This window comes from Juglans microcarpa x Juglans regia, unplaced genomic scaffold (assembly GCF_004785595.1).
Source record: "Juglans microcarpa x Juglans regia isolate MS1-56 unplaced genomic scaffold, Jm3101_v1.0 JmScfU0038, whole genome shotgun sequence".
NCBI classification, from domain to species: domain Eukaryota; kingdom Viridiplantae; phylum Streptophyta; class Magnoliopsida; order Fagales; family Juglandaceae; genus Juglans; species Juglans microcarpa x Juglans regia.
In genome coordinates this window covers 19,486-32,540 of record NW_024475782.1, presented here as the reverse complement: position 1 = coordinate 32,540, position 13,055 = coordinate 19,486, and the positions used below count along the sequence as shown (strand labels likewise).

The following is a 13,055-nucleotide window of genomic DNA, read 5'->3' as shown; positions in this document are numbered from 1 at the left end:
GGCTACTTTGGGCAAATACGCGTGCGTGACGCCATGTATGAACGCGGCTACGTTGCCACTGTACCACACGTGGGGAGTACGGTGATTTGCGTCGGTTGTTCGTGTTTGACTTTATAGTATCCGATTGCAGATAGCGCCTCCTGTACGTAGTAGGGAGCAGAGCATTAACTTTAGGCGACGGCCGCATTTGTGGCAATCGGCTATACGTCCAGCCTATACCGCCTTGATCTTTTGCGGATCATGACAAATAATATATACAAATTTTAAATATATAAATTTGTACTGATTTTTTATAAAAAAAATAAAATTCCATCAAATATAAAAAAATTTATTTATTTATAGAATCCACATTTTTATAAAAAATTTGATAAATCTCTCTCAAAGTTCATGCATTGGGTGTGTTGTAGTGGATGATGTATTTCCTTTACTATGTAATATGGGCTTATGCATATAATTATTTTATTTTTAGTCGGTGTGTATAACATACTATTAATATCACTTAAATGATAAATTTTTAATTTGTAACATTCAAATCTATCTTCTAAATTAAATAATATCATGTAAGCATTTATCAAATACTTCCTATACACCAGCTTGGACAATAAAATGAGAGGATATCATTTACCAATATTGTTAGCAAATGATAGTAAGAATTAGAGTAATGTTAGATACAGTCATGAGTTGTACAAGCGCCAAACACTCATTTTAAAGAATAGTGAGATTTACTAATTAAAAAATTAAATTATGAAATTAATTTAAAAAAAATGTTAAATACAGTCATAAAATGTGTAAGAGCTCGTATGGTTACACAAAACTAAACTATCTCATCTCATATAATCATTACAACTTTTCTAAACTTTCACACAAAATATAATAGACAATTCAACTTTTTAAAATTTTAAAATAAAATAATATTGAAAAATAATATTATAACAATATTTTATTTAATTTTCAACAAAATATTTCATCTTATTTCATAATGAATTGTGTAATCAAACAAAGCGGTACCGCATACTCACATTGAAAAAAGTAGATAAATATGAGACTCATATAAAAAAAAATTATTTCTTAATAATAAATACACTCTTTTTTTAAATAAAATGTATATTACTCTTATTCAAATGGGTAAAGTGGGGGAGTATAAGGTTGGGGTTGGCGAGACATTATTATCTACAAACTTGATGTATATGGGAAGGGAAGGAATGCCGCCCACCCAATCAGCGTTTCGTCGGTGCCCCCTCGCTACCAACCAGCTCACACTAAATAATCATTTATTTGCAACCTTTGTTTCAGCCTTCACAATTCCTACAATCCCCATTCAAATCCCCACCCACCCCTCCCCCCATCATTATTTTCAATTCAAGTTAAAAAAAAATAAAAGAGTTTTTCGTACATGGGTTAATAGGGGTTTCTCTTAAATGACTATCTTGCCATTCCCTTTTATTTAATAATTAATTTAATATGAGGTTTTGTGACACTCGTGAAAGGTTAATATTGTCATTATATTTTGTAAATTTATTTTTATGAAATATTTTTGTGACTATAATACTTCTATTTATTTAAAATTACATAAAAAAAAAATTAGATTTCAAATCAATGCCATGCCACGATTTCAATTTTTTTTTTCTTTTTAATGTAATTTGAAATTCAAATTTAAAACCTCGTTAGATAGAGAATTTGAATTTTAGATAGAGAATTTGTAATTTCTGAAAAATGATATTTATCATTTTAAGGTATGAAAGTTTCATGCATTTTAAAAAAGTGAGTAAATTTAAAAAACTAGATGAAAAAAATTATTTTTATAATCGTGAATTTTATTTTTTTTCAAAAGAAGTGGGTGGGTTCTACTTTGGAGAGGTTTCCTAACATAAAAAAAAAAAAAAATCTATATCTAATATTACTCTTTATAAATTCTAAATTTTAAAATGCATATTATTTTTATTAACGTTGTTGATGCTTAGTTTTAGTTTAAGCCAACTTGTATATGTAGGGGATATGGCAGGTGAGCTCCATCTACCATATTTATATAATGGATCATTAGAGATCCATAACAATTTTAATACGGATTATATCATCGTCATCATCATCGCCATCGCAAGACATGCTTTGTAAGACATTTCTATTTATTTGTCAATAAGAAAATGCTATTAGTAGTCAAATGATTATGTAAGTTTTTGAAACATTCTTTATTAGGGATCTCATATATCATAGCCAACACTATCATTGGTGCCTATATTATGTAAAACTCGAAAATAATTGAATTTAGAATAAATCAATAAAGCTTTGATGTAATGTAATTGAGATTTTATTTTCATTTTGCCACCATCCAAATAAGCATTAAATATATGTGAAAATGTCACAGACGCCCTTAATTGAAAAACACTCGTCTAGTTTGAGCACTGATGTATTCTCAGATATTTTGAATACTCTACTATTATTTATTATTTTATTATTATTATTTACATATTTTTTACTACTATTCAATATCTTATTATTATTATTTTTTATTATTCACAGAATACCTTATTACCCAAACACGACTGGCATGCACATGATTTTCCATCAATTGGTTTGGGATATTGGAATGCATTTTTAAAACATTTCTTATATATATATATATATAATTATTCTGTATTTATGCCACAGTTTTAAATTTCGTACCGTACCGACCGGTACGGCTGAAATTTTTCGTTTCGGCCATCTGGCCGGTACAGGTACTATACCTGTTTCGTACCGGTCAAAATACCGGCCGTACCGGCCGGTACGCGGTCATACCGGCCTAAATTTCGGCCTGTACCGGCCTATATTTCGGCCGGTACAGGCCGATATTTCGGCCTGTGTTTTTTTTTTCGTTTTTTCAAACTACAAACTTATTTTTTTAACCCTCAATTCAGACTAGACTATTTATAATTTATATATATATATTTGTATATAATTTATTTATATATAGACTATTATTTTAGAATATAATTTTTATATATATTTATATATATAATTTATTTATAGATCGACTATCCCGAACGTTATCCCGAAACGCTATCTCGAACGGTACCGGTACCGAAATATTTCGTTCTAGTGCCTTGACCGGTACGGTATCCGATACGATATTCAAACATTGATTTATGCACAACACGCACATAATATGTAAAGCTGTTTAAATGGAAAGGGTACTGCATATAAAACAGTATTAAGGGTGATATAGTAATTCCAACAAAGTTAAAACAAGGCTTTGCACAAAGCTTGGAAAGGGGCAGCAAGGGAAACCAACCTAACTAAAGCACATATGAAAGGCATACGTTCTTCTTCTACTCGTATTCAACCTCTCTCTCTCTCTCTCTCTCTCTCTCTCTCAAAGACTTATTTTCCTCTCTAGAGTCCTAGACACCATTAAACCACCTCCAACACACCCTCCTCTCCATACAAATGAGAAAGAGAAACATAAAAACAAAAGGTGGTAGATGCATGAGCCACAAACTTAATACATAATCTCTTCTTTCTCTCTCTATCTCCTCTCTTTTTTACTCACCACCTTTCCTTCCTAAATTCCTAAATCCCTTTGCACTTTGCTCACCAACCACCTTTTGCGATTCCCTCCGCTTCCACGCTCCCTCAGCTGCCGCCTTCCCTGCCTCTTCAGGTACAAACAATGCCTGCCTCTTTCTCTTTCTAGTGGCTTTGTTCCTCTTCTCGTTTTGGGTAGTCCGTTCTTGACTTGTCTGCTGGGTCTTTGGTCGTGAGCATTCTGCGTTGACGGCAGACAAGTCTCCCGTTTCTTATTTTGGCTCTCTGGATTTCTTGATTCTTGTGTTTTGGCCCCTACAAGCGTGTTGTTGGACTCTATTTTGTGCTTGGGCATTTGGGCTTGTCTTTACGATTAACGCCTCCAACAAAGGTGGTATGTTGGTCGGTTGACTTTGTTTCCGTTGAGAGAGATCAGGAAATCCTACTAGGGGATTCTTTCGGTGTTTGTGTTGGTTTCTCTTGACACTGATCCCGTTTAGCATGAATGAGAGTTTTGTGATTAGTGTCTGTAAATTACAATGGATCACTAGGTGGCTTATTTTTTAACCTCTTTTTTTTTTTTTTTAATTTCTTTTTGGGTTTTATGTTTCCCACCTTTCTACTAACTTGCAATTGATGCACCAATTTCAGCAACTCTGAAAGAAGATTGGCCCAAACCATGGAAGGTTTTTCGTGTTTGCATTGCTTTGTTTTTGATAGTTCAAGATCAACCGCATTATTTCCCCTTAAATGCATACAAATCGAAGGCAAGCTTGGTTCTTTATGGAACTTCAATGGGAAATTATTGTCAGTTGTTTTATATTTATTCCTGTTCTAGTGTGGGCGCTGAGATATCTTAGGTGGTGAAATTTCTGCCAGTCCTTTGCAGCTTATCAAGATGAATTTGAGTGTCAGGAGTCGATGTTAGGGTGAACTTTTAGATGATTTGACCGAACGGTGATATTTGATCCCACTGATCGTGTAGACTAGTTTCTTAGTCATTGCCTTGGGTCTTTGCTTATGTGATTTTTAGAGTTTTGGTAACCAAATGCCTATTTTAAACCCCCCCCCCCCCCCCCCCCCAAAAAAAAAAAAAGAAAGAAAAGAAAACCATGCTATTTCTTTTCCGAGTTTTGTTTTTTGTGTGCTTGTGGAAAAGTCCATGGCACCCAGTATGTGTAGCTGGTGCTGACCCGATGCAACAATCTTCTCAAAGAAGAAATAGTGCATCCGCTAGTCATTCATTTACGTTCTCCTTGAGTTTATGGCAATAGTATTGAGCTTAAATTTGGAAGAAGGCAAATCACCAATGAAGTAACCCTGCTGGCATAACAACTTGCACAAACATGGAATTCCCATGTCTTCGATGAGCAGACATGAAGCATAATATATAAAGGATTTTTATAATAAGGCTATATTGTATTGCAAGTTATCCTTCAGTAGGAATCTTGTTTCTAAATGACATACTAGTAACATAAAGATGTTTCTCGTGGTAAATTTGATCATGTTCTCCAACTGACATATCGGCAACTGTAATATTCAACTGATACTGTTCTCTATACTCGTGTATGAGCATTCTATATTTATTTCTTTTTGTTTTATTCATCTTTATCATAACAGGTGCTTCTATGTTGTTATAATCTCTTTTTCAATGGTTTCAAATTGGTATTTAATGCATTAAATCGTTGTCATTCCAAGTAATTTCTGTCTGAAACTTGGTTTCATGTGTACCTTTGTCACAGTGTTATTCCTTTTGTGATCCAGGGAGCTATGTGATACATGAAAGAAGTTGAAAAGTAGGCCATTGTACATTAATTGGAAATTTGAGTCAAAATATGGTGAGCTTACGAAGGCGCAAGCTTTTGGGGCTATGCTCTGGTAATTACTTTTTGAAATATATACATTGAAATTATTGTGTGCTTCTGTTGGACTGTCCTCTATAGGCTGCCCCAACTCAGAGTAATTAACATTATTTGTTGAGTAGGTAGCATAATTTTCTGGTAGAAGTTAAATGTAAATGCCACTACTCATCTGTGTTACGGATTCTAATAATTACATGCTGGTGAACTGGAATTTAGTTTTATCACCAAAATTAATTGGCCTCTGCAGGGAGAAGTTCATTCATAGCTCCACTTCCTAGGGTTTTCAATGGAACTGCTCCTGCAAATCCTACCCAGACCAACAATCCTGTCAGAGTGCATCCAGTACCTTCAGATGATGTAAACCAGCCAATGGGGGTAAGAAGTATCAGTCCTTATCTATTCAACCATCAGCATCAGATAGAGCATTGAGTTGTTGTTACTCTGCCTTGATAAGTCTCACATTGCGCTATAATTCATACTATTTTGTCCAAAATTTTGTGGTTTGGATGTTGAGATGAGATAAAAATCATCCCATCTCAACATGCAAACATCACCAAAACACAAGCATTTTTCAATTTCAACTTCAACTTTTTCATCTAATCATTACTTAATCATTACAACTTTCCCAAACTTTCAATCAAATACAAAAACAATTCAGCTTTTTTTCTAATCCAAAACAAAAATATATTAAAAGATTATATTCTAACAATATTTTAACTTTATAATATTTTTATTCAACTTTTTTTCTCTCCTTTCCCAAAACCCTATAAAACATCTTAACTCAAACCATTTCACTACTATTCACAAATCATTTCACTACTATTTATAGATTTTCATCTCATCTCATCTCAGCATCCAAACGGGGCCAATAGAATATTTTAGGATCAACCTTTAGTGCAACTTTATTTTCGTGGCACATAGCCTAATGCCATCCAAGCATAATGGGCTTCCCTCATAATTTTAGGCCCTAGATAGTAGTTTTGTTCCACTGCATTGTTAACGTATAGATCTTAGTGATTTGTTGTGGCAAAATGATTAGCTCTGCAAGTAAGTTATTCCAACCTCCAACCCCATTTACTTGGTTAAAATAGTTCATTCTGCTGCTTGACAACTGGGTTGGTCTGACTTCATAGTGGATCATATATATTTAATATTTCTGTCATAAGGACCTCATAAGGATATTTCTTAACTAGGCATAATTAAGAAATTAACATATCTCCATTTACATCAGCATCCAATCATGGAAGTAATCCCTGAGATCGAATCTACCAAAGTAAAGGGAAAAATGGATGGTGGAACAATATCATCATGAGAACTACATAGCTATTCTCCCCTTAGTCGCTGAATGGAACCTGGGTATCTTTTCGTCACATAGATTTATGCTTCCATTAACCATGATTGAAAATATTTAGATAGTAATGTGTATATTTCCTCTCCTGTATTTGCACATGGTGTACAATGCTATGGTGAGATTCAGGATATATGATGAATCCATCATTGGCAAGAAAGTGAGATTCAGGATATGATGATCCACCATAGGATATTGGAAAGTCGTTAGAGATTGGCATTCTGTTTTTTGGCAAAAATGTTCTTCTAGGTAACATGATTTGATAGGCTCGGAGTAACAGATTGTTACGTTGTCAAATCCTAAAAGCTTTGGGATTTTGATGCCTCAGACTTGGTTTTTCAAACACTTGTGCTTTATTGACATAATTCCTAACTAGTCAGCTGTGTGTTTGCAAGATGTATGATTCTATTGTATGCTTTGGGCTTACCTTTTTAGTTTATGTTTCCCAGAATAAAGTACGATCTGGATCATCAAATGAAACTGGTTCAAGCTCATCCAAAGAGCAGCCCATTCAACCAGTTGCAGGTTTGTTGTTCTTCGAATTATCTGCTCTAAATATGCTGAGTTAATTAAGCCAGAGTGAACTTAAATTTGTTCCTCCATTTCTTCTACAAAGAGCAGCGATATTTTTCTTCATTTTTGGTCAACTTTTGTTTGATAATCTGCCGAAAGATTGTAATTGCTAGATAGCCTAAAGTGACAAACTTTAAAACTTATTTTTCTTATTATGAAATAAGTTGATTGTGGTTTGTTGTGGAATTTTTTTTACTAGATTGATCTGAGATGATAATATAAATAATGAACAAGGAAGGAAGGAAGGTGATACAAGAAGGAAAGAGGTTGGAATACAAACAGTTCTCATAGATTAAGCTGATGAAATTTGAATACTTTATATGAATACATCCCCACTTCAAGTAATCAAGTACCCTTGGTTTGAAAAACCTGGTTATATAATCTTATGTTGCATTTGATGATTTTGGTGTTTGAACAATGCTGTGTCAGAAATTTCATAAGATCTCAACACTCAGTATTTTAAGAGTTATTTTTTCAGGGTATCAGTACATACCGCTCATCTAGAGTACAAACCGTGCTATCAATATTTTCTGAATCATATTTTCTTTTCCATTTTTCCTCCTCAGTAGCTCCTATATGACTATCCTTTGAACAAACTAGGTATTCATCTGAAAACCTTTTGTGGCCTCTGCTTGCTCATTCTTTCAGTGTTAAGAACCATTGTCCTTTAGTTATGCTTCAAGATTGGATTCCCATGCTTCACGTGCTTTTTAATGATCACGTAAACCAACAAAAAGATTATTTAGGTGACAAGACACCAAGAGTGAGAGCATCATGTACTGTCATAGTCTAAAACTTTTCAGTACAACTGAAGTACGAGTCTTCTACACAGAATGCCAATAAATTCTATGAAATTTAAAACTCTCCAAAACTAGTCACTTCCTCTTAAATTATTGATGTCTTAAAAGCTGGAGGACATCCTTTGAAAACTTTTATATCTATGTTTCTGGTTTGGAAGAGTATTTTACCCTTTCGATATTTTGAGCTGTTGGAGATTTGCCTGGTTTAGTTGCATAGTTCCATTGAGTTACAGCATTGTATACTTTGGATGCATGTGTCTTTCATCATCGTGTTTTATAGTTTTGATTGTATTTTGATTTATATGACTCTCATGGGCAATGCAATTCCTTCATCTTTTATTTTCTTCCGAAGTATAATGATCTGAGTTTAGCCCTTTCTTATGGATCTCATTCATGTAAAATGTTGTGAGATTTCTGGCTGTTCTGAAACTTGACATATGTTAAGTCTTATTATTGTGATTATTTTATTGTAGGGCCACCAATAAAACGCAGAAAGCGACACAGGAGAAAGCTTTTTCAAAACCAAGAACCATGTCTGATGAGAGGTGTCTATTACAAGAATATGAAATGGCAGGCAGCAATTAAAGTTGATAAGAAACAAATTCACCTTGGAACTGTTGGTTCACAAGAAGAGGCTGCCCGTTTGTATGACAGGTAACTCTGAATTTCAACCTTTGTTCATACCAACATTTTTTATTTGCTAGATTTCTATTAAAGATAATATAACAGTGAAATTATATAAAGAAAAATGAACTAATCCTCCCTGCTCCCCGCGACAAATATAGACGAAAACGAAGAACAGTGCATTTCTCAGCTGGCAAAAGTTAAAAAACCATAACCCTGTTTGTGTGGTAGCTGCACAAATCTTTTGTGTTTACTATCTACCTATGGCCCTGGTTTATATTTGGTGATTGACCACCTTGCTGTTTTGCAGTGCCTGCTAAGATTGTGAGCCTCACACTTTTCTTTGAAATTATAGCACCTTCAGATCAAACCATATTGGTCTTTATGATGTTCTGCAACTGTGTCTGAAACCAAAACCTCTTGATTCCTTCTGTATTGCCATCTGAAGTTATTCTACACTTTCCAATTATTGTAGCTAGAGACACAACCGCTTGTGTTTTTTGAAACTGAAAAACTTCTCCATTGATAATCTTAGGAAATGAAGGAATTTTTTGTTCTTTCCTCCTTTTGATGACATGCGAAAAAGATCTATGTTGACCGAAAAAACCTGTAAACAAACCAAAAAAAAAAAAAAAAAAAAAAAGAATTAGCTAAGTTGAGTACATTTGCTCTTGTATATAGAATTGTACAACCCCTAGAGGTTGGCTCAAGTGGCAAGAGCCTTGGTCTTGGTGGTATTTTCCTCCAGGTTTAAAATTTGAACCTTTGGGTGCAAACAATTTCTAGGAGTCATCAGATTGAGGAAATTTCCCCTTAAACTACATGAGGTGTACTTGCAGGAAACTCTTTGCTGAGAACCTTTACACCCCCAAGATTAGTCGGAACACTGTGCCAATAAAAAAAAAGGAAACAAAGAGCATTCTACAATCAACCCTGACATAATGTTTCTAAGCAAAACAAAGTTGCTCAATTCACTCTTTCATGTTTTAAGAATCTATTTCTCTTCCCTGATTTAAATTTGGCCGAATCCCTTACTTTTGGTAGCCACAATATAGCAGGAAGTAATGTTTATTGGTCTGAAATTGTAATATCTGGATACACCAATTCGGTACGAAAGATAAGTACATTGGAAACTGCAAACTAGTAGAAATGAGACGATATGACATCCTTCAAGAAGGATAGTAAAGGATGTGGGCGATCCCTAGAGTCTTCCGATAATTGACTCGTCTTTCATGAATCAGCCATTTCAGTTAACATAGCGGGAAGTCTAATCTTCTGGCTTTCAATTGATAAAAAATAGCCAAAGCCTACACTATTAGTTGAATTTATTTAGTAAGAGTCTTTGAAAGTATTTTTTTTGCTCAAGAAACATTGAGGCAAAACGACTGACAAACTTATAGGTACTACTAATATTATATGTCAGGATATATACAATTACATAACTTACTGTTCAATATCTGGTCTGCAGCTTTTTCTTTTTCTTACTTCTTTTATATTTTTAACTTTCAGCATTTTTTTCTCTTTTGTCTTTTGGGTACGCTCTTGACTTCCCTTACTGAGTGGATTTGTTGTGAATTCAGCAAAAACTGGATAAGATTTTGTTCTACGGATTTTATTAGTGATAATTACACTTGTCACCTACAAACTACCCCTATTTTTCACTTTTCTCCTTAAACTTGAGTTTTCCTCCAAATTTGATTGTTGGAAATTCCTTCAACCCATTTAAAAAGTTGGCATGTGTCCATTGATCCTGCGAAAAACACGTCTTTTTTAATGAAGGGACACGTGACAAGTTTTTAACTTAAGACTTTTAAAAATGCATGTGTTTGACAATTCTTGTCATTTTTATAGATTAACTTCCGAAAGCTCTATCCTTACACTATCAAACATTTGAATTTGGATATTAAGCTTTCTATAAACTTCAATGTGCACTTTCAGCTAAAATCTGACTGTTAAGATGAAAGAAAAATCTAACACAATTTTAGCAGTCAAATTAAATGGAGGGAACAAAGCGAAACCTATTGGTATTTTAGTTTGTCTGCTATTCTTTTGGACTACCTTGTGATAAGAATACCATCTCTATTATGAATTATTAATTGCTTACTGATGGTAGTTCTGCTATTCCTTTGGACTTCTGGCATTTCTCATGGTTGGCGTTTTATTGTGTGATCGATCTACTTGGGCCAAATTGGAGAAGGAAATCATTAGGCCAAAGGGAAAAAAGGAAATTAGTACATTACTGAAGTTTTTGGGCAGACAGTATGTGCCAAAATAGACTAATAACGGGTATGTGTGAACTCATTTGTCCCTTTTTTTGTCCAATATTCCAGGGCTGCTTTCATGTGTGGGAGGGAACCCAATTTCGAGCTTTCTGAGGAGGAGAAGCAAGAACTCAGGAAATTCAAGTGGGAAGAATTCTTGGCAATAACTCGTCATGCGATTACTAGTAAAAGTAAATATTTCTGGCTACACACTGTCATAATTGTGTTCAGGTTCATGTCTCTTGGATCCTTATATGATTTCCTTAAAAAAATTTCAGAACATAAGCGAAGGCTTGGGACGGGGTCGCAGAGGAGGTCGGAGTCTCCAATGAATAACAGTGAATGGGATGGCAAGAAAGAGGCCAATGACCTTTCAGCTTCAGAAGATGTGGAGCCAGACACATCAGCCTCTTGAAAATTATGAACAAGGATGAAATCATATTCCAGTTCTAACAGTGAAGTTGTAGCCGATAGGGCTCCATTTTTGGTTCACAAGTATTAGGTTAATAATGGTAGATTTCATTGTCTCCTCAGAAGCAATTCCTTATGACTTCTGCACTATAAATAGTTACATACTGGATGTAGATTAGTTATAAATTACCATTATATTTAAGCCATTGAACTCGAGCACAGCTATAATTCTTTCTTCCCATAGCAGAAGAGCTTCTTGAGAAATTTCTTGTGAAAAAAGAGAAGTTCTTTCTGGCTGTAACTTGTGGACAATCTCAGTAATCTTGTTTGATCTGTACCATTCAAACTTTGCTCTATAATTTGGTTAAAATCTTAAAGTGATCCATAGAAGACAAAAATCTTCATATGAACCAACAAAATTAACCCACCCTTTTACCTTTCTCAGCAAAATAATCCCATCTTCATAAGTCCATATATTAAGAATCTTTGGAGAAGTCCATATATCATTGTGTGTACGAGTGTTTAGAGGTCCATATACAAAGAAATGATACCTTGCACCGGATCTATAAGCTTTTTAAAAATTCTAATGCGTGTCTTAAGGCTATCAATTAGTTTAAATTTGCATTATTGTTTAAGATTTGATCACTTATATCAAAGAACTTTAAGTTTTTATAATTAAGATTTCTATTTTGACTTGCTCTTACGCCGTCATCAAATGAGAATGGATAAGAGGCTCGTGAGATTGACGTGAGTGGGTATAGATGACTATATTTCTTGGAGTGACCTCTAGGCGAATATCAACAGTCAATATGATGGTATAAAAAAGCATGTAAAAAATAAAAAAGAAAGCAAGTATGCCTGGGTTCTCCAAGGTATGCATGGTTAAGTCATTTCCTAACCTGGGCAACCTAGACACAACCCTGGAGATACCTTGGTTGTCCTGGTTCCGTTTTGGGTGGGCGCCCAATCAACCTAGCTATTTATCAATCATTTCAATAATGACATCTACCTTGCTAACATTTAATTAATTTGCTATGTAATTAACGTTTTAATCAAGCAATATTGCATCAAAATTAAACAAATTAGTTTGTGTTACTTCTCAGAGCTGCTGTTATGCAGAGAGCAATGATATATTCTCTCTAATCTTGGCCACCCAATTCAGGCGACCACATGTGTTTTGTTGGGAACGAACCAACTTTATTGAATATTCTATTAAAACACATAAAAAATTAAAAAATAAAAAATCTGATAGGCTACTTTATGTTCTAGACGACTTCAACTATATTACAACATTAATAAGACTGTCCCAAGCCAACAAGTAATTGTCAAATCATAGGTTGCACAAGTGAGCTGTCTGTATCTTCTCCACCCCAATACGCGTCCTTTGCTCCCAAAATTGCAATGTTAATGAGTCGTAACCATGTCGGTCTGTTTTTCTTGAGGCTTCTAAGTGGGTGTCAAGACTTATCTTTCTGGTTTAGTTAGCAGTTTTTTTTATAACCTGCTACAATTTGTCTCGATTTGTGGGTTAGAAGACTTCTTAATGTACTATCATCACTTTCTCCAGTCCCTTCCTTAGGTGTTGCCTCACCTGTCAATATTTTTAGTATTTATCTAAATACTCACGTTTATAAAGATTTTTAAAACATGAAAGTAAATAGTTTTACATTGTTGA

The 13,055-nt window shown here is 34.3% G+C and overlaps 1 protein-coding gene across 3 annotated transcripts; it reads left to right on the top strand.

Annotated features, from left to right (window-relative positions):
* Positions 1-3,398: 3,398 nt before the first annotated feature.
* LOC121245501 (ethylene-responsive transcription factor-like protein At4g13040) lies at positions 3,399-11,586 on the top strand. 3 transcript variants are annotated; one of them, XM_041143556.1, is made up of 7 exons: positions 3,399-3,637; positions 5,244-5,379; positions 5,611-5,738; positions 7,161-7,236; positions 8,558-8,738; positions 11,039-11,160; positions 11,248-11,586. In XM_041143556.1, exons 2-7 carry the CDS (start codon positions 5,337-5,339, stop codon positions 11,382-11,384), a joined length of 687 nt encoding a protein of 228 aa, XP_040999490.1. In that variant the 5' UTR covers positions 3,399-3,637; positions 5,244-5,336; the 3' UTR covers positions 11,385-11,586. The 3 variants fall into 3 exon arrangements, with proteins under 3 accessions (XP_040999490.1, XP_040999489.1, XP_040999491.1); XM_041143555.1 differs by having other exon boundaries at positions 3,590-3,637; positions 5,266-5,379; XM_041143557.1 differs by lacking the exon at positions 3,399-3,637 and adding an exon at positions 4,153-4,268 and having other exon boundaries at positions 5,266-5,379.
* The last annotated feature ends 1,469 nt before the right edge of the window (positions 11,587-13,055 follow it).